This window comes from Trachypithecus francoisi, unplaced genomic scaffold (genome assembly GCF_009764315.1).
Source record: "Trachypithecus francoisi isolate TF-2019V2 unplaced genomic scaffold, Tfra_2.0 Lachesis_group16, whole genome shotgun sequence".
NCBI lineage: Eukaryota > Metazoa > Chordata > Mammalia > Primates > Cercopithecidae > Trachypithecus > Trachypithecus francoisi.
The window spans coordinates 35,258,402-35,284,656 of record NW_022681461.1 but is presented as its reverse complement, the minus strand read 5'-3'; the positions used below and the strand labels follow the sequence as shown (position 1 = coordinate 35,284,656).

Sequence of the window (26,255 nt, the reverse complement as noted above, 5' to 3'; positions counted from 1 at the left end):
ATAAAATAGATTTTTGGTATTCTGGTATTTCTGGCCACTTTGTCATAAAACCTTTATTCATACTTGGATGAAAAACCGTAACTTTCTTCCAAGTGTACATAAACTTCCCAGAAGCTTAAGACAACTTTGGAAACAAAGGCACTTTCCCTTTTCCTCAACTTGTGTGCTTTCATCAGTATTGTTTTGGGAAATATGGACTGTTATCACTCAAACAATTCTAGACCTTATAAAATATAAATTTCAAAATAAGATTATAGTTGGTATATTCAATTTATGAGCGTTATTATAATAACTTAAGTATAATGTGCCATCTGCAAAACTTCCAATGTCTTATAAGGGTTAATCAAGCATTTCCAGAACTAAAAAGTTATCTTGAATTAAAAGAAATTAAACTAACTTTCCTGTTGGTCAAGGGATTTACCAACTACATTGTTTACTGTCATCACACAATGTCAAATTTAACCAAAGTACTGTACCTCATGATGGGTGCTTGTAAATCCAGTATTTTCCTCATCTCTAAATTTAATGCTGGAGCACACTGTTCTTCCTTAAAATGGGGTGTCCCCTTCATTTGTGGACTTCCTCTAAAAGAAACATCATAGAGTTAAAGAAAGATATTGAATTTGCCTCCACTCTGTGGCTAATATACATCCAATCAAATAAAGTAAATGAAATCAAACTTACAAATCAGGTATTCATCCTTCAGATTCTCAAATGAAAAACAGACTTAAGGCCGGGCGCGGTGGCTCAAGCCTGTAATCCCAGCACTTTGGGAGGCCGAGACGGGCGGATCACAAGGTCAGGAGATCAAGACCATCCTGGCTAACACGGTGAAACCCCGTCTCTACTAAAAATATAAAAAACTAGCCGGGCGAGGTGGCGGGCGCCTGTAGTCCCAGCTACTCGGGAGGCTGAGGCAGGAGAATGGCGTGAACCCGGGAGGCGGAGCTTGCAGTGAGCTGAGATCCGGCCACTGCACTCCAGCCTGGGTGACAGAGCGAGACTCCATCTCAAAAAAAAAAAAAAACAAGAAAAACAGACTTAAATTCTATTATAGCAGATATATCTACTTATCAACTGGAAATAAATGTTTGACCAATGTAATTTGTGTTAGGAAGGTGGGAAGGAGAAGAGCAGAGAATCTGAGAAAAAAAACACATTTGAAATAAAAGTGAACTAACTCTAAAGAGAACCAACAGGCATTTTGTTTAAAATTACTGAGGGCCCTTTCCAAGGTGGGCAACTATGGGAAAAAAAATGTATCATTCTATATAGTACCTGTCCCAGTGGTCCAAATCATGTAGCTTCATCTTTACTTACTCCACACCTTATCCTTGATTCCTATTCTTTGGGTATGTATCAGAATTAAGGTTAAATTCAAGGGTGCAATTAGGAGATGTTTCGCAAGTTACTTAGTAATAAATAACAAAATACCTAAAATTTTAAATCCCTGGCATTAAACAGCTGCAGCAGAGTGCTGGGTCAATGCCAACTTAACTGAACTGTCACACACTACCCTTCAAAGGACTACAGGCTGTTTTGTATTCTTTATCTTCACATGGCATAGCAGAGCAGTATCTTCTTCAGTGCCTGTGTTGGAATTTAACAGTTATCTGTCTCTCACCATCAGCTATCACTTGTGGCAACAATTAGCCTGCTGATATCATCTCTCCCTTTCCAGTCAAGTACAGTCCTGTAAATTAATTTGTCAATACTATTAAAATATGCACAAAGAGGCAAACAAATCCAATAGCTTTCAAATCCCGGCTTTGTGAAATATATTTTGATGCTCATTTTTTAGTTTTCCTTCTTGCTTATTTTTTAGTTACAGACTATTTTTATTATAAAAGTTTTGTGATTTATTACCATTCTATCCTGCTACTGCTATGATCTGGAGTACTTAATTCCTTCTAAGTCTAAATGACTAAACTAGCTAATGTTTAACCATACAGGTTCATGTTCAACTAACATGTCTAACTGATGTGACAGCCTGTAAAAAGGACATGAAAGTAATTAAGTTTATAGGAGTCACATTTAAACTGCCGAACACACAGCCCATGATGATTTACTGAGATGTCTTCCATGTATTAATATATCTGGTTTTAAAGTTAAATTTTATTTTCCAAAGTAATATATACACAGACGTTAAAATTCAAATAGGGCTAGAAAGCTTAAGACAAAAAACAACACAGAGGTAGACTCCTTTTAGTGGAAACTTAAGACATGTGTGCTGATTTGAACAGACCAACTCCTAAAATAACAGCTCTGAGTTAAAATAGGAAAACTGAACACAGATTAGCTATTTGATGACATTAATAAACTATTGTTAATACTGTTGGGTGTAATAATATTGTGGTTTGGTTTCCTTAAAATGTCTACCTATTACAGATAAAACAGAAGCATTTAGAGTTGAATGATATAGTACAAGGAAGTTGCCTTAATATTTAAAAAGTATGCATGCATGGGGATAGGGGGATGTTGACAACTTTTGAATCTGAGAGTTAAGTACATTGGGTACGTGTCCTTTTAGATTCTCAAGTGTGACTGTGGAATTCGATGACATTCCTATTCACAGACTAGCTCATTTTCCTCTGAAGTACCTAGCATCTTCTTTTTATATCCAGTGGGTTCTGAAATTTCAGAATAATTAATTTTTCTACAAGTATGTGAATATTTATCACTGCATTGAGTACTTGCTAGACCTCTTCAATCTACTGATATATTTAGTTTAAACTCTAGGAAATTTGCATGTTTTGTTTCCATAATATAATAATAAGCTTCACCATTCCCTATTCTTTCTACAATTCCTGGTCAGTTAGATATTAAACCTCATATTAAACTCGAATTTTCTCTTTTCTCTCTTATTTTTGTCTTTTATTCTATACTCAGGGAAAGTTCCTCAACTGTTTCTTTCAATGCTTTTACTGAATATACTTCTACTATTGTACTTTTCATTCTGAGAATTTTCTCATCCACTCCCCTTGTTTTCTTAAACCATCCTGCTTTGTATGATTAGCCAAAATTTGTCTAAGGTTGTTAATTATTTCCTCGAGGTGTTTTCATTCCCTCAATTATCTGTTTACTTTAAGTTCCTTTTTTCTGGTATGTGTTTCTAAGTTACATTGGAAACTTTCCTAAGATGGCTAACAACATTTAGTCCTTTGTTCTGATTTTAGAGGTTAACAACAAAAAGGTGACTATGTGTCCGCAGGCTGCCAATTCGTGGACTTCAGCAGGGTAGTAGCCAGCCAGCTTTTTTGTTGGGGTCTTCAAATACTAGTACCCGTTGAGCAGTTTTTCTTCAGTGGTTCCATTTCTCCAGGAAGGAGCCCTCAAACCTGCCTGGGATATCAAAGTGCGAAAGACAGAAGTCTGGAGCCAAGCAGGGTAAGGAGGCACTATGACAACTTTAATATCTCACTCTTGTCCTACTGTTAAATACATATTGTTAAACCAGACAGTCTATTTCCTGTGAGGTGGGAACACAGGAATCCTTATTCAGAGTTTTCAAGCAATCTCTATGTTGATAGCTCCTGCCTCACTTCTATATTCTGTAGTACTAGTCCATCTAATCCCTGAGCCTTTCTGAGTTTGCAGGTAAAACAAGGTGCTTTTTATCAGTATCCTGTAGGTTCTTAAGCACTCAAGTTTGATGGTCTTCCTTAGTTATTTACTCTTTCCCTTTGGATTTTTAGCTCAAGGGTTGGAGACACCTCTAGTTTTGATTAAAGATGGAAATATTATTTCAACTTTTTTTCTGTTGGTGATTATCAAGAGAAAGAATGGAAACCACATTACCTATCTTAAAACTGGAAACCGTGTTTTTCTTTATATGAATACCTCATTTATTACAAGTATTATAAGAACTTTAAAGCAAATTTAAGTAAATCCTAATTTCTTCATGACTTCCATTATAAAATTAGAGCTACATCTGGCAGGAAAGTTTCCATCCTGTCTTCCAAACATACTAAAATAGAGCAAACTTTTAAAAATTATAGTAACAAAAAAATTCTGACTTTGATAAAAATATTTTAGAGTTCAACTATAATTTGATAAGGTACAGCATCAGATGATTGGAAGAGAGTCACAGAAGATGAGGCTAGAAGAAGATGAAGCCAGATTATGAGAGCACCGAATGCCAGGAGAACAGGAATAGAGTATTTACTATGTATGAAACAGTGTACAAAACATTCTATACACATTATCTCAACCGATCATTTGTAATCTTTTGAGACAGGAATTATCTCCACTTTTCCAGAGAGAAAACTGAAACTTAACAAATATTGAGAACTGTGCTCTTGGTCACAAAGCTAAGAAAGTAAGGGAGCTGATAATCAAGCTCTAATATTTAAGGCTCTAAGCAACTGAAAATTATAGAGTTAAAGAGACTAACAAAATAACCTCTGTCTGCACATAGAAATAATGGAACAAATGCTAAAGAATGGATTGGGGATGGGGTAAGGAAGGGAACACACACTGTAAATGTTAATGTTTTTCATATCTGGACAGACAGCAGAACTGCAGTTTCTTGCCTTCTTAAAATTAGGTGTGGCCACATGATTTACTTTGGCCTATAAAATATGAGGGGAAGTGATTTGTGTCACTTCTGAACAGAAAATTTAAGAGCCAACACTTGGTACATGTTCTGTTTTTAATCCTCTACTGCGGAGATTTAACCTATACTGACTAATATAGTAACTGACAATTGTTAGATTTTTGTCCTGTAAAACTCAACAAATTAACAGTTTGTGACTATTCTACACGAGTGATTTCAATAACTATGCAATCTGCGAAATAGGAAAAAAGAATGAAAAAAAAATAGACACAGTTTAAAGACTTATGGGAACAACATCATAAATAACAATGCCTGTCTGTATGATGGAAGTCCAAAGGCAAGGAGAGAGAAAAGAGAATATATGAAGAAATAATGGTTACAAACTTTCCAAATTTGAGAAAAACAAGTCTTTCATCCAAGAAACTCCAAGTAGGATAAATTTTAAAAGTTGCACACAAAGACACATTATGTTCAAACTGTCAAAAAACAAAGAGAATCTTGAAAGCAGCAAGAGATGAATGTGACTCTTCACATACAAGAGATCCCAAGTAAGACTGACAGCCAACTTTTCATAGGAAACCATGGAGGCCAGAAAACAGTGGGATGACATATTTCAAGTGCTGAAATATCTAGAAAAAATATCCTTCAAAAACAAAAAAGAAATTACTGAATTTCCAGATAAACAAAAAGTTGAGGGAATTTGTCACAAGTAGACCTGACCTACAAGAAATGCTAAAGGAAGTTCTTCAGCCTGAAAAGACAAGAGGCAATAACTCAAAGCCATGTGAGAAAATAAAGAACACTGATAAAAGTAATTACACAGGTAAATATAAAAGCCAGCAGTATTATATTTTTGTTTCAGAAATCTGCCTTTTTCCCCCTATATGACTCAAAAGACAAGTGCATAAAAGAGCAATTATACATCTATGTTAACAGTCACACAATGTATAAAGATGTAATTTGTGATAACAACAACATAAAAAGGGAGGGAGGGAGATGTACAGGAACATAGTTTTGAGATATTATTGAAGCTAAGTTGGTATTACTTCAAACTAGGCTGTTGTACATGCAAGATGTTAATTTAATCCCCAAGGTAACCATTAATAACGAAAACATGTACAAAAAAGGAAATAAGAAAGGAGTCAAAATGGTACAATGCAAAAAAATCAAACCAACAACAACAACAACAAAAAGGCAGTAGTGGAGGAACCCAGGAACAAAAAAGATACAGACATAATAGAAAACAAATAGCAAAATGGCAGAAATCCTTCTTTATCAGTAAGTACTTTAAATGTAAATGGATTAAATGCATTCATTAAAAGGCAAGCATTGTCAGAATGGATTCAAAGAAACCAAATGAGTCCATTTATAAGTTGTCTACAAGAGAATTACTTTAGATTCAAGGAAACAAGCTGAAAGTGGAAGGAAGGAAAAATATATTCCATGCAAATAGTAACCAAGACAGGGTGGCTATGGTAAAATCAGAAACAAACAAATACACAAACAAACAAAAAACCCAAAAGACTTTAAGAACTATCACAAGAGACAAAGAAGGATTTTTAGAAGGATTTTTATAATGATAAAACAGTCAATCTAGCAAGAAGATACCACACCTATAAATAGATACAAATATAACATCAGAGCCACAAAATATTAATACATGAAGAAAGAACACAAAACTGAAGGGGGAAATAGATCTGTAATAATGTTAGAGACTTCAATACCCCACTTTCAATAATGGATAGAACTGGGCAGAAAATAAGGAAATAGAGAATTTAAGTAACACTATATAAACCACTTAGACCTAAGACACATACTGAATATGCCACCCAACAGCAGAATACATATTATTCTCAAATGCACATGGAACATTCTCCAAGACAGGATGGGTATTAAACCACACAAAAGTCTTAATAAATTTTAAAAGACTGAAAGCATATAAAGTATCTTCTCTAACCAAATGGAATATAACTAAAAATCAGTAAAACTAGAAAAATCACAAATATGTGGAAATCCAAAATACACTCTAAAACAATCAATGACTCAAAGAAGAACCAAAAGGGAAATTAGGAAATACTCTGAAACTAATGAAAATACAAATGCAACATTATGGGATACAGTGAATGAAGTCCTCCGAGGGAAATTTATAGCTAAAATGCCTACATTAAAAAAAAGATTTCAAATCAATAACCTAACTTTATACCTTATGGAACTAGTAAAAGAGCTGGCAGAAGGATGGAGGTGATAAAAATTAGAGTGGCTGTACATGAAATTGAGAATAGAAAAATAATAGAGAAAAATCAATTAAATAAAGAGTTGGTTGTTTGAAAACATCAATACAATTGAAAAACCTAAGGAAAAAGAGAGAAGACTCTAAAAGTCTGAAATGAAAGTGAGAATATTATTACTGACCATACAAAAAAACAGTATGGCTTATAAGAGAATACTGTAAACAACTGAATGCTAACAAGTTAGATAACCTATATTAAATGGACAAATTCCTAGAAACACACAAATTTCCCAACTGACTCAAGAGGAAATAAAACATATGAATAGACCTGTAACAAGTAACAAAATTGAGTCAGTAATCAAAAACCTCCCAATAAAGAAGAGCCCAAAACCAGGTGGCTTAGTGACTTATACAATATTTAAATAAGAATGAACATTCATCCTTCTCAAGATGTTATTAAAAAAAAAAAAAAAAAACAGGTAAGAAGAGGGAACACTTTCTAATTCATTCCTTCTTCTTTTTTTTTTCTTTTTAGACAGAGTCTTGCTCTGTCACCAGGCTGGAGTGCAGTGGCGCAATCTCAGTTCACTGCAACCTCTGACTCCCTGGTTGAAGCAATTGTCCTGCCTCAGCCTCCCGAGTACCTGGGATTACAGGCACGTGCCCACCACGACCAGTTAATTTTTTTATTTTTAGATGGAGTTTCGCCATGTTGGTCAGGATGGTCTAGCTCTCCTGACCTCGTGATCTGCCCACCTTGGCCTCCCAAAATGCTGGGATTATAGGCGTGAGCCACCATCCCTGGACTTCTAATTCATTCTATGAGGCCGGCATTACCCCGATACCAAAGTCAGACAAAGACACTGCAAGAAAAGGAAACCATGGCTCAATATACCTTATAAACATAGATGGAAAAAAAAATCCTCAACAAAATATTACTAGACTGGATCCAGTAGCATATTAAAAGGATTATCCACCATGACCAAGTGGGCTTAGCCCAAGAATACAATGGTGGTTCAACACATGAAAATCAATGTAATACAATGTAATCACATTAATAGAATAAAGGGGAAAAATCCCAGAATGATTTCAATTCATGCAGAAAAAACATCTGAAAAAATAGTAATAATCTTTTAAGATAAAAACACTCAACAAACTAGGAAAGGAAGGGAGCTTTTTCAAAATGATAAAGGACATATATGAAAAAGTGCACAGCTAACATCTTACTCAACAGTAAATGACTGTTTACTGACTGAAAGTTTTCCCTCTATGATCAGGCATGAGACAAGAATGCTGCTCTGACTACTTCCAGTCAACATAATACTGGGCATTCTAGACAGCAATCAGGTAAGAAAAAGAAAAGTCATCCAACACAAACGGAAAAAATGGGACTCTCTTTATTCAAAGATGTCATAATAGTACAGTATATATAGAAAATTCTAAAGAATCCACAGAAGAGTTATTAGAGCTAATATTTATCAAAGTTGCAGTATATGATCAACACAAAAATCATATATATTTCTCTACACTAGCAACAAAAATTTCAGAAAACAACTCCATTTACAATAGCATCAAAAAGAATAAAATACTTGGGAATAAACTGACCCAAGGATGAGTAAGAGTTGTATGCGTAAATAAATTAAGGGAGAACTAAGAAATTGGAAAGGTATATTTTGTTCATGAATGGAATATTTAATATTGTTATGGGTATAGATTAAATGCAATTTCTACCAAAATCCCAATGTTCTTTTTAAAAAAAAAAAAAAAAGAAATGGGAAAGCTGATCCTAAAATTCATATGGAAAGGCAAGGAACCCTGAAGAGCCAAAATAATCTTGAAAAGAAGAACAAAGTTGGAGAACTCACATTTCCTGATCGCAAAACTTACTGCAAAGCTACAATATCCAACACAGTTTGGTAATGATACAAGGGCAGACATAAAGATCAACGGAATAGAATTAAGAGCCTAATAAAAAACGTATACACCTACGGTCAATTGATTATTGGCAAGGGTGCCAAGTGCACTCAACAGGGGAAACAACATTCTCTCTAACAAATGGTACTAAGACAACTGAATAGCCATTTACGAAATAATTAAGTTGGATCCTTATCTCACACCATAAGTAAAAAATAATTCAAAATGAATCAAAACTCTAAATATAAGAGCTGAAACTATTCTTACAAAATAGAAGAAAATATACGGGTAAATTGTCATGGCCTTTCATTTGGCAACTGTTTTCTAGATATCAGAAAACTATAAGGAATTATATATATATATATATATAAATTGGACGTCATCAAGATTAAACTTTTTTGTGCAAAATATACTACCAAGAAAGTAAAAAGCCCGGAGAATGAGAAAAAAAAATATGAAAATCATGTATCTTAGAAGGATCTAGTATCCAGAATATATAAAGACGACTTACAACTCAGACAAAGATAAACAACCCAATTAAAAAGAAGGGAGAGGTGGGGCACGGTGGCTCATACTTGTTATTCTAGCACTTTGGGGGCCCAAGACAGGAGAATTGCTTGAACCCAGGAGTTTAAGACTAGCTTGAGCAACATAGTGAGATCTCATCTTTACAAAAAATTTAAAAATTAGCCAGGTGTAGTGGTGCATGCCTGTAGTCCCAGCTACTCTGGAGACTCAGGTGAGAGGATTGCTTGAGGCCAGGAAATCAAGGATGCAGTGAGCTATGATTGTGCCACTGCCTGGATGACAGAGCAAGAATCTTTCTCTAAAAAAAAAAAGAAAAAAAAAAGTGGGAAGAAGACTTGAATAGATATTTATCTAGAGAAGATACACAAATGGCCAAAGAGCAAATGAAAGTATGCTCAATGTCATTAATCATTAGCGAAATACAAATGAAAACCATAATGAGATACTATTTCACATTCACTGGGATGACCCTAATATAATAAAAAAACAGAAAATAACAAGTGTTGATGAGGATGTGGAGAAACCAGAACCATCATGAATGACTTGTGGGAAAATAGTCTGGCAGTTTTTCAAAAAGTTTAACACAGAATTACCATATAACCTAGCAATTCTACTTCCCGGTATATACCCAAAAAGAATTGAAAACAGGTGTTTAAATACGAATTGTACATGAACAATTGCTATGAACACTCCTAGTCACAGCAGGACTGTTCACAATAGTCAAAAAGTGAAAAAAACCTCAATGTCCATCACCTGATTAATGGATAAACACCCTGTGGTAAATCCACATAACAAAACATTATTCAGCCATAAAAGAAATGACGTACTGATACATGCTAAAACATGAATTAACCTTGAAAACATTACATTAAGACACAAAAAGTACACAGTGTGTGATTCCATTTATACAAGTATTCAGAAATTAAATAAGACACAAAAGGTACATGCTGTATTATTCTATTTATACAGTGTATCCTGAATAGGTAAATCCAGAGAGAGACAGGAAACAAATGTATGGTTCTAGGGGTTGGGAGCAGTAGAGAACAGGGAATGACTTCTTAATGAATCCATGGTTTCTGCTCGGAGTGATGTAAAAGTTCTGGAACTAGATAATTGTGATAGTTGTACAAAACATTGTAAATGTACTTAATGCTACATAAGACATGGAGTCAAAAGAGGTTATTTTGGAGCTTTAAGATTTAATGACTGCCCTGCTGCATTTCAGATCTGCACGGGGCTTACAGCCCCTTTCTTTTGGCCGATTTCTCCCTTTTGGAACAGGAGTGTTACCCAATGTCTACATTCCCATTGTATCTTGGAAGTTATTAACTTGTTTTTTTGATTTTACAGGCTCATAGGCAGAAGGGACTAGTTTTGTCTCACATGAGACTTCGGACTTTTGATTAATGCTGGAACGGGTTCAGACTTTGGGGGAACTCTTGTGAAGGTATGATTGTATTTTAAATGTGAGAAAGACGTGAGATTTGGGGACGGGACAAGGGTGGAATTATATGGTTTGGGTCTGTGTCCCTGTGCAAATCTTATGTCAAATTGTAATCCCCAATGTTGGAGGTGGGGCCTGGTGGGAGGTGACTGGATCATGAGGGTGATTTCTCCTTTGGTGCTGTTCTTGTGATAGTTATCATGAGATCTAGTTGTTTAAAAGGGTGTAGCACAGCTGCATGCAGTGGCTCACGCCTGTAATCCTAGCACTTTGCGAGGCCGAGGTGGGTGGACTGCCTGAGCTCAGGAGGTCGAGACCAGCCTGGGCAACATGGTGAAAGTCCGTCTCCACTAAAATACAAAAAAAAAAATTAGCTGGGCAAGGCGGTGTGTGCCTGTAGTCCCAGCTACTCGGGAGGCTGAGGCAGGAGAATTGCTTGAACCTGGGAGGCGGAGCTTGCAGTGAGCCAAGATGGTGCCACTGCACTCCAACCTGGCAACAGAGCGAGACTCTGTCTCAAATAAACAAAAACAAACAAAAAAACAAAAGTGTGCAGCACCTCTCCCCAGCTTCCTGCTCTGGCCATGTAAGAGGTGCCTGCTTCCCCTTCTCCTGTCATGACTAGAAGTTTCCTGAGGCCTCCCCAGCCATTCTTCCTGTGCAGTCTGCAGAATCGTGAATCAATTAAACCTTTTTTCTTTATAAATTACCCAGTCTTAGGCGTTTATTTATACCAGTGTGAGAATAGACTAATATACCTCATGACTCAGTTCAGATGCTACTCTCTTTACAATACAATACACTGAAAGTATGTTCCCCTTCTCAACTGCCTCCCAAAAGCTCTTTATCTGTAGCTCCTTTATAGTACACGTCACTTTTACAGTGTATTTGATATTATCTGAATTTAGCTTTTGTCCCCTTAATAAACTATGAGCTTCACACTGGGAAAAAATCAACTCTAATTCACACTATTGCCTTGTATATAGCCCCAAACAAATGTCTTGAATGAGTAAAAGATGAGGAACACCTCATCAATGGGATGAATATATCCATTTTGGCTGCTCAGTGTCCCCTTTGAGGCCTTATTTCCTGAATCTTAGCTATTCCAGGTAATTGATGATGCTTAATACGTGGATCCCTGTATAAGTGGGATGTATGCGCCTGTGTTTTCTGACATTTTGAGTGTATTAAATGTTAATAGTTACTCAGTGTACTTTTGATTCCAGTCATGTGCTTAAGAAACTAAGCAGCTTCAATATTTTAATTACCTTGGTTTTCTCACGAAAAGCATAGATTGTGTGCAAAAACAGATAACAGATTTGACATGCATTACCTACCATATTCACACCAATATTATGGTACGAATTATACAGAGCAAAAGTTAAGTTAAAGTATACAAGGTAAGGAAGATGGATACAAAAAAAACCCCTGAATTTTCAAGAGAAAATGTAACTGAACTTTTTTTTTTAAATGGAGTCTTGCTCTGTAACCCAGGCTGGAGTGCAGTGGCGCAATCTCGGTGCACTGAAATGTCCACCTCCCGGTTCAAGCAGTTTGCTTCAGCCTCCTGAGGAGCCGGGATTACCACACTGGCTAATTTTTGTATTTTTAGTAGAGACGGGGTTCTGCCATGTTGGCCAGGCTGGTCTTGAACTCCTGACCTCAAGTGATCCACCTGCCTCGGGCCTCCCAAAGTGCTAAGGTTACAGGCATGAGCCACCTCACCCCGCCCAAACACTTTGCATTTAAATCAATATACTGCAAAGGATTAAATACAGATGCCCATAAAAAGGATAAATATCTCCATCAGGAGTGCTATGTACATATCCACTCATGAAAAGAATAAAAACATTCAGAACTTTTCTATAGGTCTCAAACAGAAGAGCCAACCATACCATAGTTATACCACAGATGGAGTATGACAAGTTATTGTTTACTTGCCCTAATGAAATAGAATGCAGCCAATTTAAGTCACAGTGGTAGTTTTGATAAATTTTGAGAAGAAACATGAAGGGAAATTAAACACCAGACTTTGACCATATGATTCTGAGAAGAATCTGAACTAAAAGTTAGGTAGGCTAACTGGGGAAAAGAATGTGAAGAGTAGGGAAGTAGTAGGAAATTAAACTTATTTGAAAAAAAAAAAAATTTGTAACTTGCCTTTGTGAAACTACATGGAAAAGAAAAAACTTAGTATCTTCTAACTTTTATTAAGATTATTATTTGTGGCTCCTCTAGTTCAAAGTTATAGGAAGTCTTAAGTGATCCGTTCCAACGATTTTTCCATAAGCTTTGTTTTTAGTTTGCAATTGTGTAGAATGAAGGTGTTTACACAATGCATATATCATGCTTTGGCAGAAATACCTGCTCATAAAATGGTACAAAGCTTGCTAGACAACTCAAGTGTTTTAAAAATAAACAAAATATATAGTTTATTATATATTTATAAGGCATATTTATAAATATACATTAATACACATAAGATAATTTAATTTGTAAGATTCCCCTCTAAAAGTGTTCAAATTTGCTGGATTTACAAATAGATTTTTAAGATTTGTAGATGGAACTTAAAAGTCTGAACTACAGTTATTATTTTGAAGCTTTAATAAATTGAATATTTTTAAGCCAAAGTAAACGCTAAATAAATATTCTGATTTTTTACTTTGAAAACACAAAATCGCATATGAACAAAAAGAAATGAAACAGCTGAATACATTACGGGAGAGGCAAAAGGGATTAATCCCATTATAATCCCCTCAATAATGTTCTAAATTTCTATCTATTTGAGATTAACTGGGGCTAAGAAAAACAAACTAACAAAATTTATAGAACTAGCTAAGAATTGTCAGTCATTCCCAGTTCCGTATTGGTTAATAAGGTGGTCTCCCCACAAGCCATGGCAGAATTTTTCAAGGAAAGAACAGAAATGTCAACGAAGGAAACTTGGTGGGGTAGGGTGGGGGAAGCCCATGAGAACTGTGGCCCTGAGAGACAAGAAACCAGTAAAAGAAAAAAAAAAAAAAAAAAGGAATTTTTTTAACGCAGTTTCAGATCGTGTGACAGTTTTCTTAAAGCATTCTAAGTTGTTGTAGTACTTAAAGCCAAGAGGTTTACACATTACTGGCTATATAAAGCTAATTCTGTAGACAATTGTCTTATTTATAGATGGACAACTTTCAAATATGCTTTAAAGTTTAATCTTGGTAAACTGCCACCTATTTTAATACTGTATATGAAATCCAATAATATAATTTAGTTTCAGAATCAGAGTGAACAGATATCAGAAAGTGTTGTAAATCTGATAAAATTGCAAAAATCTAAGATGTGAAAAATCCAACAATTACACTTTATTTACAAAAATTGATTTACATAGGATTCATTAAAATCCAATTTATGAAACAGAACAAATCTAGAGACACGAGGATGCCCTTACCACTTGTGTGGAATCTGTCTCTCTAGAAAGTTTTATAAAATGTTACTTTTATATTTTATTTATATATGCAATATACAAACAGTTTTTTGAAAAAAAAAAGACATTGACATAAATGTAAGCTATACATACATTTAAGAAAGATGAATAAAAACATTTACGCATTAATTCCGGTTCAGAATTACAGGTGGCTATGGCCCATTCCAGCAGCTCGGGGCCAAAACTGAAGCCCACCTTGAAACAGATGTCATTCCACTGGAGGGCGCACTCACACACATACCCCACACTCACTCAGACTGGGGCCATGCAGACGCCGATTCACCTAAAGTGTACATCTTTGAGATGTGGGAGGAAACCACAGTACTACACAGACACAGGGAGAATATGAAAATTCCAGATTGACAGTGGCCCTGGCCAGGGATCAATTTTTTTCCCTCATCAATATTATGACATTATTCAAGGATATGATGTAATGAGTTTCACACTATATTAAATAAGCTACCTTTGTAAATACTTGGAATTTTCAAGTATTGTATAAATGAATACTCTGCCGAAATTCCCCAGAGGAGTCAAGTCTGTTATTGCTTACATTTGATGTATGACTCAATCTGAGACTTGCTTTTGAACAAGTACACCTGTATTTTTTGGCAACCTCTTAAAGTTTTGTCATTCTTCAAATTCTAGTTCACTCTAAAACCTCGCAGTTAATGAACTAGAATTCCCTTCTTTTCTAAACACATATAAATTGTCTTAAACATGCAATGGAGGCAGATTATATTTACATAATTCAAAAGGCAACCTCGGCAACAATACCAGTTGCAACTTATTAAGAATCTAATAATAACTTATTTTTCTCATTTTATAGACACACAGCACAGAAAGCAACTTTAGAAAGTGGCTTTTCCAAAGTCTTGGGAAAAAGTAGAATCTGAACTAGAACCTGGGCCTCCCTGATTCCAATTGCCGTATTTTTTTCCACATCTCTAAACTGGATGTTTATTTGAGGTAGTAATAGCAAGTCTAAGAAAAATAAGAAAGTAGGAAAAATGAAGCTAAGCCAGTTTTCTTTTATTAATGTATTTGACATACACTGACTTTTATAATTAAAAGTAAACCCTCCCAGTTTTCTATTCCAATGAATGATAAGGCATTCAGGTTAATGAGTGGTCCTTAAAGGGCCATGAAAAACATAAAATGTTTCTATGGGATGGGTCAACCACTAGTCAAACTTCCCAGGACATTGAGGGGGGAGTAATTTCTCATCAAATTGGTAAAAAACAAAAATCAAACCACAATACCCACAAGTGTAGCATAAAAACTACATAAAAGTCTTAAAAGAAGACTGCTTTTAAAGCATGTCAAGTATGCTTTGGAGGGTTAGATCAGGTGATGCAGAAAACTGACTCACAATTAAATTCAATAGCCATTTCTTTGAGCAGATTCTTTTGTGCAGGAGATAACAAATGCTTTAAGTGCCAGTTAAAGAAAAGAATAATGTGGCAAATAACCTAACAGATTTGGGGTGTAGGGGAACAGAAACTTCAAGAACGCAATTAATTACAGTGTTTTTCCTTGCAATATAACTTACCTAAGTCCTGACTTTTCTCCCAAGTATAGAACTCAAGTCCCCTTATTTACAAAACTTCCCTTGACAACTAATCACTTTACCCTGAAATACTATTATGACTTTTCAAGATATTCACCTGGCAATCTGTTATTTTATATTGCCATTAACTTTAAACAATTATTCATTAGCATCTTCAGTAGCAGTGTATAGCAAGTGTTTTACAGATAGTAGGCATACAATAAATGAGGATGAATCCCATTTGAGATGATTCCGAAATGTGCAAGGCTTGATCTAGAAAGTTCTGGCAGTCCTATGTAAATTCTGGGACTAAGAGGCTTTAGTTTTCCAACCGTAATTCTGGAAAGGCTCAGAACGATTTCTTTTCCCAAAACTCCAGGCCTCATATTTCATCATTTGCATTCACCATTGTGTACTGGAATGTTCACAATAATAAAAAATATTTCTGGATGAAATGAAATAATGGTATCTTGGATGTGCTTAAATATACTCCAGTGAAAAAAGACTGAAAATTGTTCAAACTGACTGATGGACACAAAGATGGTCATTTTATTATTCTACTAATAGAGTACCTGGTACCAAACTAGTGCCCAGAAACAAGAGAACTGGACAAAACAGATCAACCAACCATATTCAGACATGAGACAGCAGGCAGCACAGGACCGATATCATGAGGGAAGAAAAACAGGTTTTCTGGCAGATGTCACCTTCTAACCTCTTAAGATTTTGTCCTTCATGTAGGGAGAGAGAACCCAAGCATAGTATGGCAGCCTTGTTAAGTTTAGGAGAAAAAGATTAAAGTTCAGAGAGGCAGAAGCAGCTATTTGTGAAGTAGAGCACCAGTGATGTGGGAGACACACAGAGAAAAGCTCTAGAAATCTGCAGGAGTTTCCCCTAAGTCTTACTGAATACTATGCAAATATACAGTGACACTCCATAAATACAGGCAAAGAATGACTGCTAGGGTTTTTGGCTACCCAGTTCATATAGGACTGGGAGACATTTCAGAGTTGACTAGCCAGAATGGAGAGACCTTGTTAAAGACCCAGGACATTCAGTGGCGATTTCAGAACGGCTAAGCTAGCTTAACAGTTAAATCCATCCTAAAAAACATACAAAAAGCCTCAAAAGATCAGTAAGATCTCCAAGTAGCTTAACTGCCACCCAAAACAACCTTCAATACTCTTTAAAGGACAAAAATCAGACAATGGATAATGTAATACAATATTTAACATCCAATCTAAAATTACTAGACACTTGATATGGCCCAGCAATTCTATTCCTAGGTATTTATTTACTCAAGAGATATATGACAACTGGAGAGTGAAATGAGATTAGAATCTAAAAAAGCAAAGTTCACTTTTTTTTACTTTTTATCTTTATAGATCTCTCGTTGGATTTTCTTTTTTAAATAAGAAGGTATTCAAGAAATAGTGTAAATTTTTAAAACGTACTATGGGAACGCACATGCCAGATCAGTTATTTATTGGGTACAGGGGAGGATATAGGAGAGTTGAGGGCAGGTTTATAGAGTACAACAGATGTCTGACCTGAGCTTGAAAACCAAGTCAGATAAATTTCTTACATAAAAAAAGATAGCAGGGGAGTCACACTGAATACAGCAAATAACAAAGGAACCAAGGCATTAAATAGGAATTGTGGGTTCGATGTGTTCACGATAAGGAGAAAGTAGGTTCTAAATGCCAGGCCAGAGAGCTTGGACTTTGTTTTGGAAAAAAAAAAAATGTTATCAATGCAAATGATAAACTTCATTATGCAGGCGAAAGAGACTAGGGGAAGAGAAATGAGTTAGGGAATAAGCTTTTTTAATAGACAAGGAGGAGGACATGAGGGCCCCTAAAAAGACTAATGAGAGTAAAGTAGAGTTAAATGAATTCCAGAGGCACTGGAAAACTATAATCAATCAATAAAATTTGATGATTGAACAAATACGGAAAATGAAGAAACAATCCAGAGGAAGAAATAAAGAATTCAAGGTTTTCTACCTCATACAACTATACAAAAGATGATGGTAATTGTAATAAAGTTTAGCAAAGCAATAGCATGTTTGGCTTGGTAGGGGGTGAGTGAGGTTTAGACATGAATTTGAGATTAAGAAGACGTAATAGGCCCGGTGCGGCGGCTCACGCCTGTAATCCCAGCACTTTGGGAGGCCGAGGCAGGCAGATCACTTGAGGTCAGGAGTTCAAGACCATCCTGACCAACATGATGAAACCCCATCTCTAGTAAAAATACAAAAATTAGCTAGGCACGATGGCGCATGCCTGTAGTCCCAGCTAGTCAGGATTGAGATGTGAGAATGGCTTCAATCCGGAAGGTGGAGGTTGCAGGGAGCCAAGATCACACTACTGCACTCCAGCCCAGGCGACAGAGTGAGATTCTGTCTCAAAAAAAATGATATAATAGTAATCCAGGAGAAAAGTGACAAGACCTAAACCAAACTACTGTCATTGGGAATTACGAGGAGGGAAAAGAAATGACACACAAGGTAGAATATACTGGACTAGATAGAGACTGGCTATTGCTGTTAGTGGGCAGGAAGAGTGAATAAACTCAAATACATGGTGGTGCCATTTACTGGAAGAAAAAAAAAGGCTCTTGACTTTCCCAGGATTCAGTTACCTAAAAATCAAACTGCATTTTCATTTTTACAGTTAATAAAAAATTCATCATTTCTTACTAACTATAAATTATTATAGGACCTAAAATGTATTCACGGTATCTTCTTACGAATTTTCGTACCTGCTAAATCTCACCAATCCAGAATGGTCTTCCTCTAGATGTATATTTTGTTGCCTCATCATCTTTGAGATCCTTTTATATGTCATCTTCTCAGTGAAGACACCGACTGCTATTTTAAGTCATGTCCCACTCTCTATTCCCTTACCCTGCTTTATTTTTCTCCATAGAGTGGATCACCTAACTCATAATGTATTTCACTTATCACCCTCTACTAGAAGAATAACAAGCTCTATCAGCAGGGTTTTTTGTTTTGTTGTTTTTTTCCACTGTTAGATCTCTAGTATCTACAATAATGTGTAGAGCCGGACAAAATTCATTACTTTTTAAATGGATAGACACATGGATGAAAATAATTTTCAGAAGAGTTTTGAAAGAGGTAGTACCCTTTCACCAGACTCTTTAAAGAACCAAACTAAAACAAAACAAAACACCAAAAAACAAAAAGTGCTTATCATTTACATTATCACACATTGAGACAGCCTCCAGTCTGACAGAAACAACATGCAGGGCTCTCTGAATTGGGCAGATTTTTTACCAGTCCTATCATTCTTTGGACTCAGGTGCCATCCTTGGAAGTGTGGCCAATAAGGGAGTAGTTTTCACTATCCAGAACTTATGTAATAACTCTGTTACCAATCCTATTAATAAGTGCTCATGCAACTATAATGTGAAGTAATGGATGCATGTAATATGCAAAGTTCAATAGTGAAAGGTCACCCATGCACATTTACAGAATAAAAACACACTGAAATCAAACTATACATGGGATGTTTTCAGAGGCTCAAGCAGAACAAAAAACATTAAGATCACTAACATACTTCGTCAAGTTTATAAACTGAATGTAGAACAAGGTTTATTATTAGAAATACAGGGAAAAAGAGGCTAAAGTTCCTCTCTAGAAAACGAACACTCAGAACATATTAACAAAAAGAAATAAACATGTGTTGAGGGAAACTTTCATGAGTCTGTAACTAATTCAGAACTCTTGTCGCCTCTAAATTTGGTATGATTTAGATGCTTCTGTCCCTTACTGTAGGTTTCTTCTGCAAAGAAGCTGGATTTTAGAAGGGGCAAGTTGTGTTGAAGTTAAAAATTGCTAACCTCAAGTAGCTTTTCTCTTCTTCCTTTCCAGCTGGCAGTAATTCATTTAGTAATGAGCTGGCATTAGAAGTATCACCATCTGATGAAATTATGTTGGGAGGGTGGAGGGGGAAGAGGAGAAGGAGATTTGATTATATTTTGGAGTGATTTTTTTTTCTTCAGTGAAAAAGATCAGTATCTTTACTATATAATAATTAAACGTACTGAATTTTAGTACAGAAACTTTTTTTTTTTTTTTAAGAAACAGCCTCAATAATGCTAGTCTCTAACAAAAAAGAGGGTAGTAGTAGCAGTGAAAAGACAGGAAGAAGGGGGGAAAAATCTCTGCTCTCAACAGAGTATACATTATGATGACATATTTGTTTAAATTATTTTCATTATGCTGAAATTAAATATGATGTGCAATTTAAAGATCTACTAAACTTCTATTTAAACATAAGCATATGAACACATTTTAAAGCTAAACACAAATTATTTCTTAATTATCCCTGGAAGTTTCCTTCATTAATTTCACTAAAATTTCCAAGCCATAAAATAAAATGTCCAGACAACCTTCAACTAGTCTGGCCCACTGGTGTGTGTAACTAATATGAAGAGATACTGTAATATACAATGGAATCTAAGATTTCTAAAATGGAAAATTCATTCATCAAAGAATAAATGATCTTTGAGGTACAGAGTCACTTAATAAGACTGCCACCATTGTTGAAGACTGACTCCCAACATCTATAGGAAGGATGCTAGAAACAACAAGAGGTGGAAACTAGGAAAGATCATGAGGCATCTGACCTGTGTTCTCAGATGGAGCATTGTGGAAAAGGATATGCAGTCTGAGGCTAAGATGCTGTCACATAATACAGGGAAGTTAAGATACTCTAGAAAAACTCATGTGACAAATTCATAAGATTTAGAGAAGAGAAACAAGAGACAATAGAATTTCTGTCAGTAAGTGAGAAGAGGACAATTAACCACTGGCCTCAGTAATTACACTGCCTCTATTCTTCAGGACTATTAGAAACCACTCCAGATCATTTCTCCTTTTTTTTTTTCCATTCTCTACTCCTAGATAAACCCCAAAGTAGTAGCTGGATGGAGCATAAACAGGGTTGAGACAGTATATTACTAATTAATAGCACAGACTTTAGAGCTGCAACACTTATGTCTGAATCCTGGCTGTGCAACTTAATTAGCGTGTGACTATGGGTGAGTTACTTTGCCTCTCTATGCAGCAATTGTATAATAGTTATACCTAACTACCTCACAGGGTTGCCACAGAGATTAAATAAGTACTAAAAAGTGCTCAAAACAGTGTCTCAAACTACACAAGGGTTTATAATGGCACAGATGACAATGAAGATACCACTGTCAAAACCAAACTTTACTTTTCTCAAAACCTTATATAACCACTATTTTTCAGGTTTTAAGAATATGAATTCACATAAATCCTCTTAACAATTAAAGAAGTTATTTTTATTCCCATTGTACAAATGAGTTCTGCAGAAAAACCAAGAAACTTACTAAAGTAACATAACTAGAATAGTCTAGCACACAAATACACAACAGGCTGACTTCAATCTGCAGAACTATTTTCATATAAGAGATTTTACGTAGCAGTTACTAGAATTGAGACTCTGGCAAAGAAGTAAAATATCAAGTAGAAATATATATATATATTTAAAAAATTACTCAAAAGCTTAGAAATGGAGTAAACACTTGGTTAAAAAAATTACTGATAAAAACAGTTGTCCTTTATTAATTATCCCATAAGCTAGGTGCTTACTTAAGCATTAAATATGAATGATCTCATTTAATCTTATGAGATGATTACTACTGTTATCCTACTCTACAGATGAGGAAAGATTTTGGTGGTATTAAATAACTGGAAAGAAATCATATAGCTGAAAAGTGGCACAGCAAACATTTAATTCCAGGTCTATCTGACACCAAAGCCTGTATCTTTAACGATCATTCAAGCTGCTCTAAAGCAATGCACATTTTATTGAGGCCAGTCATTGAAACCTAAAACCTTCAATTTAGGAAAAGAATGCCCAAATTAAGAAAGAGAGTATGTTTTTTTATTTAGTTCTCTGCCTTAACACACAGAGTCAAACACAGCAAAGTTCATGCATTGTCAGGACTACTTAGTTAACTGGTGTCTCTTGCAGTTTCAGAATCAGAAAAGAAACAAACTGATTCTTAAAACTTTTCTGGAACACAAAAAGTGGGTCTCAAAATACCATTCCAAAAACACTATAAACATGTAATTCTATTAGTGAACTGAAATAAAGAAAATAGAATTTTCACTGTTTCAAGAGAAGTTATTTCTCTACCATGCCCACAGGAACATAAATTAATGAAGTTAAATTGCTGTTCCTGATTATTGCTTTTTATTTATAGGAACATGTCTAAATTAAGCAATAAAACAAATATAATAGTTCAAAATGCACAAGGAAATCTAATTTTAGTCATTGATTATAACAGTTCTTCAAAAGAATCACAAAATTATCACTTAGAATGAAAAAAATTCATTTATTTTGTTTTATCCATAAAACTGAATTTAAAATGTCTAACTACATCACGATGTTCCTATCATTTTGCAGTATATTTATGTGTCAAAACTCTTTGCACTATTTTTATTGAAAAATAACCAAATTAAATTGAATCCCATCATCAAAAAAATGTCTGTACTTTAAAGATTTCCAAAACTGAATACCTCAGTTAGCACTATATTTGTTACAAAAACAAGTGGCTATACCATCAAGAAAATCTAACTAGTTGAAAATTTAAGAGTTGAAAAGCAGAAGAATCACTACAGTTCTACATTCAGGAGCAATTACTATAAATATTTGTATTGTATTGCTCTAGATTTTGTCTTTAGATGACTTTCGTTGTTTTGTTTTATATAGTTGTGGTCATATTACATATATAATTTTGCATGACTTGTTTCTTCACTTGGCATTATAATATGGTCAGGTTCTTAAGTTTATAAATTTTTCTGAGACATAATGACTACATATCACCGTAAGAGAAGGACGTACCACAGTTAACTTGTTAATCAACTCCCTATTATCACACCTTGGTGTATCAGAAGTGTGCAATACAACTTTTATTATACCTCAGATAGCAGTGAGTAACAATTTTTAAAAACTATTTTAATATATTAAAATGTGTGGGTTGAAAAAATGGTTATATTTAATGTTTATTTTATTTGGGTTACTACTGGGTCTAAATACTTTCTCTTGAGTTTGTTAGTTACAGTATTTCCTTTTATGAGACTACTTTTCCCTATTTATCTACTGGAATCTCTGTGTGCTTACTGGCAATTTATATATCTATTTTATATAAAGGTAGTAAGACTTGGCCCTATTAACTACAAATATTTTTCCCAAGTTACTTACTATTAATGTTTTTCTCTTTTTTTCTGTTAATATTCAAAAATTTAAACTTTTCACACAATAAAATCTGTCTTTCTCTTTAATTTCTTACATACCTATGAAACTTTGGATGTCTCCCACCATCTAGAAATGTGATAAATGCTCTTATATTTTTACCTGGCTTTATGGCTTGCTTTTTTTTTAAAAAGATGGAATGCTTTACAATTGTATGTTCTTTTATTTCAACAATTAAGGCCTGCTATAAGGAAAAAAATTTAAAACATACATAACTACACAGTGTAAAGGGCAAAAGTCCATGTTTTTCCCAAATTTAAATCAAGAGGTAATAACTCTCTGGGGTTCTTTTTTTCTATGCATATACAAAAGCACATGCGAAAGTACTTGTAACTTACCAACATTTCAACTCTTCCTCTCACCATCTCATAGTTCTTCCCTAATAAGGACTGAGAAATGCTAGACCTGGAGTATATTAACAGTGATTCTGAATGCCCAAGAAAATAGTCTTGATATAGTTTATCATCAAGATTCCCAGACTTAAAGAATTCTTTATTCAAGACATGATAGTTCAAAGACCTGGTAATTTTTGAAACACTATTTGGAAAATGCTGGCTTAGTTTTATTCTAATCACTACAGACGACTCAAAACTGTAATGTTTTTCTGAACATAAAGCCTGTGAATCACATATTAAAAGAATGAAAGGCAACAAACTTACTTGGGATACACTGGTTCATAAAGGTACTTGTCCCCTCTTGTAGATGTAATATGAAAAAACAAGATGTATCCATTTGCTGTCTGAAAGAGAAATTTTATTAATCATGAATTAAAGAGTAAGGCTATAACTGTAACCGTGAATTTTAATTTTATAAAGTCTTACTTTGAAAAAAATTTTACTCTCCAGTACCTTCCCCTGGAGAATTATAGTCTAATTATGCAAATAAAAGTCACTTGTTTAATATAACCCATGTTGAAAAAAAGGGTTTTTACAGATTTGAAAATATTTCAAAATATGTCAGTGAAATCAGTACTTCATAAAATATTCTAGACACGAATACTCTCAAATAACTGTATTATTCAATAATAAGTCATTATTTTGCAAAATATATAGTACTTTTTGAACTCTGCACTAATATGGCAAACTATTACTCTAAGTTTATAAAGCAATAATGCCACTTTATGGCTTTATTACACCTTTAAGACAAAATGCTTACTCAAAGTTTACACAATATTAACTTCAGAACAGCATATTTATATATTTCAAAATCAATCTTTTGGTCTCTGATTTACTACAAAATATAGCCCAAGATACAGACATAAAACAGAGCAAACCTTTAACTTCCAAAATTTGAATATCAGCTAGTTCATTTTTCTAAGTTAACAAATTATTTTTTAAAAACAAATTGTAGGCCGGGCGCAGTGGCTCACACCTGTAATCCTAGCACTTTGGGAGGCCGAGGAGGGCGGCTCACGAGGTCAGGAGATTGAGACCATTGTGGCGAACATGGTGAAACCCTGTCTCTACTAAAACAATACAAAAAAAATTGGCCGGGCGTGGTGGCGGGCGCCTGTAGTCCCAGCTACTCCGGAGGCTGAGGCTGGAGAATGCCGTGAACCCGGGAGGCGGAGCTTGCAGCGAGCTGAGATCGCACCACTGCACTCCAGCCTGGGCCACAGAGCAAGACTTCGTCTCAAAAAAAAAAAAAAAAATTGTATTAAAAACAGTACTGTTACATGATCATGACATACATCTGTGTCATGACATACATTTGTGAAGTTCAAACAACCCTTTTACATTTCTGTAAGTATAAAATATTATATTTAGCTGTTTCTAGCCAAACATTTTTAGGCATAACAGAATGAAGTGGCAGCGTTTTGCCCAAACTACTTTACAGTAATACTGAATTCCTATCATTTTAGAGGGAGGTGGACATGTACTCTAAGTAGAACCAAAGAAAACCAAAGAAATTATCCAAGGTTTCAAATTTTTCTAATTCTGGCTTCCTATTTTTCAAAGGAATGACCAAGAAAATAGTTTCTTCAGCAAAGCCAGGTGGTTTGCTTTCTTTTTGACTATTAACTTTACTATTTTATAATGTATTTGAAACTAGAGTTTCAACACTGTTAAGATACAAAACAAAAAGGGTGAAAATTCTTCAGATAAGATCATCTTTCTAATTCTTTATGTGCAATTTTATGTTCCTGCAATATGGAGAATATGGAAGCAAAAGGAAAATGGCTTCAAATCAAATCATAACAAAAGTTTTACACATACTGCCCCTAAACACGTTAATGACTATTCAAAATGTTTACACTTTACTATTATCTTATATGAGCTAGAAAAGTAAAATAATATGATCTAGTGCTTAAGATGGATAACATTAACCTAAAAATGCTGTCTGAAATATTAGTTACTCAGGGCCAAAAGTTCAACATTTCAGAGTATCAAATGTTAATAATATACTCAGCATCTTAACAAGTGCTTAGACGACTACAATGTCAGGGAGAATATGCACCATTTTGCACCAGCATTTAGAAATTTTATAAACACAGTGCACTAGCTGAAATGACAAATAATGGCTCAATTTACTATTTTGGTATTCTATATATCAATCCTCTTTACTAAATATCTAAGGCTTTGTAGGAATAGTAAATGCTATATACTTCCAGATCCCTAAGACATTTATTATTGACATTTTATAAACAGTCCAGCCTTTGAACAATTTAAAAAGTGTTTGATAGTAAATGGATTATCCTTTAAAAGTAGCTTTATTTTTGTTGTTGTTGTTTTTCAGAGACAGGGTCTATACTGCCCAGGCTGAAGTGAAGTGGTACAATTTTGGCTCACTGCAGTCTCAACCTTTTGGACTCAAGTGATTCTGCTGCCTCAGCCTTCTGCGTACCTGGGGCTACAGACGTGCACCACCAAGCTTGGCTAATTTTTAAAATTATTTTTAGAGATGAGGTCTTGCTATGTTGTTCAGGTTGGTCTTGAACTACTGGGCTCAAGCAATCTTCCTAATTCAGCCTCCTAAAGTACCAGGATTATAGCCATGAGCCATTGCACCTGGCCAAAATGTAGCATCTTAATGTTGTTATACTAAATCTGTCATTATGCAGTGTTACAGTGGGCCTTCTCTTCGCATCCCCAAAATAATGCAAATAAAGCATATAACTATTGCTTAATCTGTAGGCAACAATCCTAATACCTTCTTTAAACATGTACACACACACACAAATACACCAAAACGAATGTTTCTAAGTAATTTGGAGTTCTTTTACCTGTTATCATATTTTAAATATATCTATCTATCT

General features: G+C 34.9%; 1 protein-coding gene across 4 annotated transcripts in view; it reads right to left on the bottom strand.

The window, feature by feature from the left end:
* Positions 1 to 26,255, bottom strand: part of RIC1 (RIC1 homolog, RAB6A GEF complex partner 1) — a 167,890-nt gene that overhangs the window by 71,404 nt on the left and 70,231 nt on the right. For 2 of the 4 annotated variants that reach the window (XM_033237263.1, XM_033237261.1), the window contains exons 3-4: positions 23,659 to 23,738; positions 477 to 584 (exon numbers count right to left, since the gene is read on the bottom strand). In XM_033237263.1, coding sequence (XP_033093154.1) covers positions 477 to 584; positions 23,659 to 23,738 — 188 coding nt within the window. Of the gene's footprint in view, positions 1 to 476; positions 585 to 19,550; positions 19,630 to 23,658; positions 23,739 to 26,255 lie in introns of those variants that run through there. The other 2 variants (XM_033237264.1, XM_033237265.1) reach the window with 2 other exon arrangements.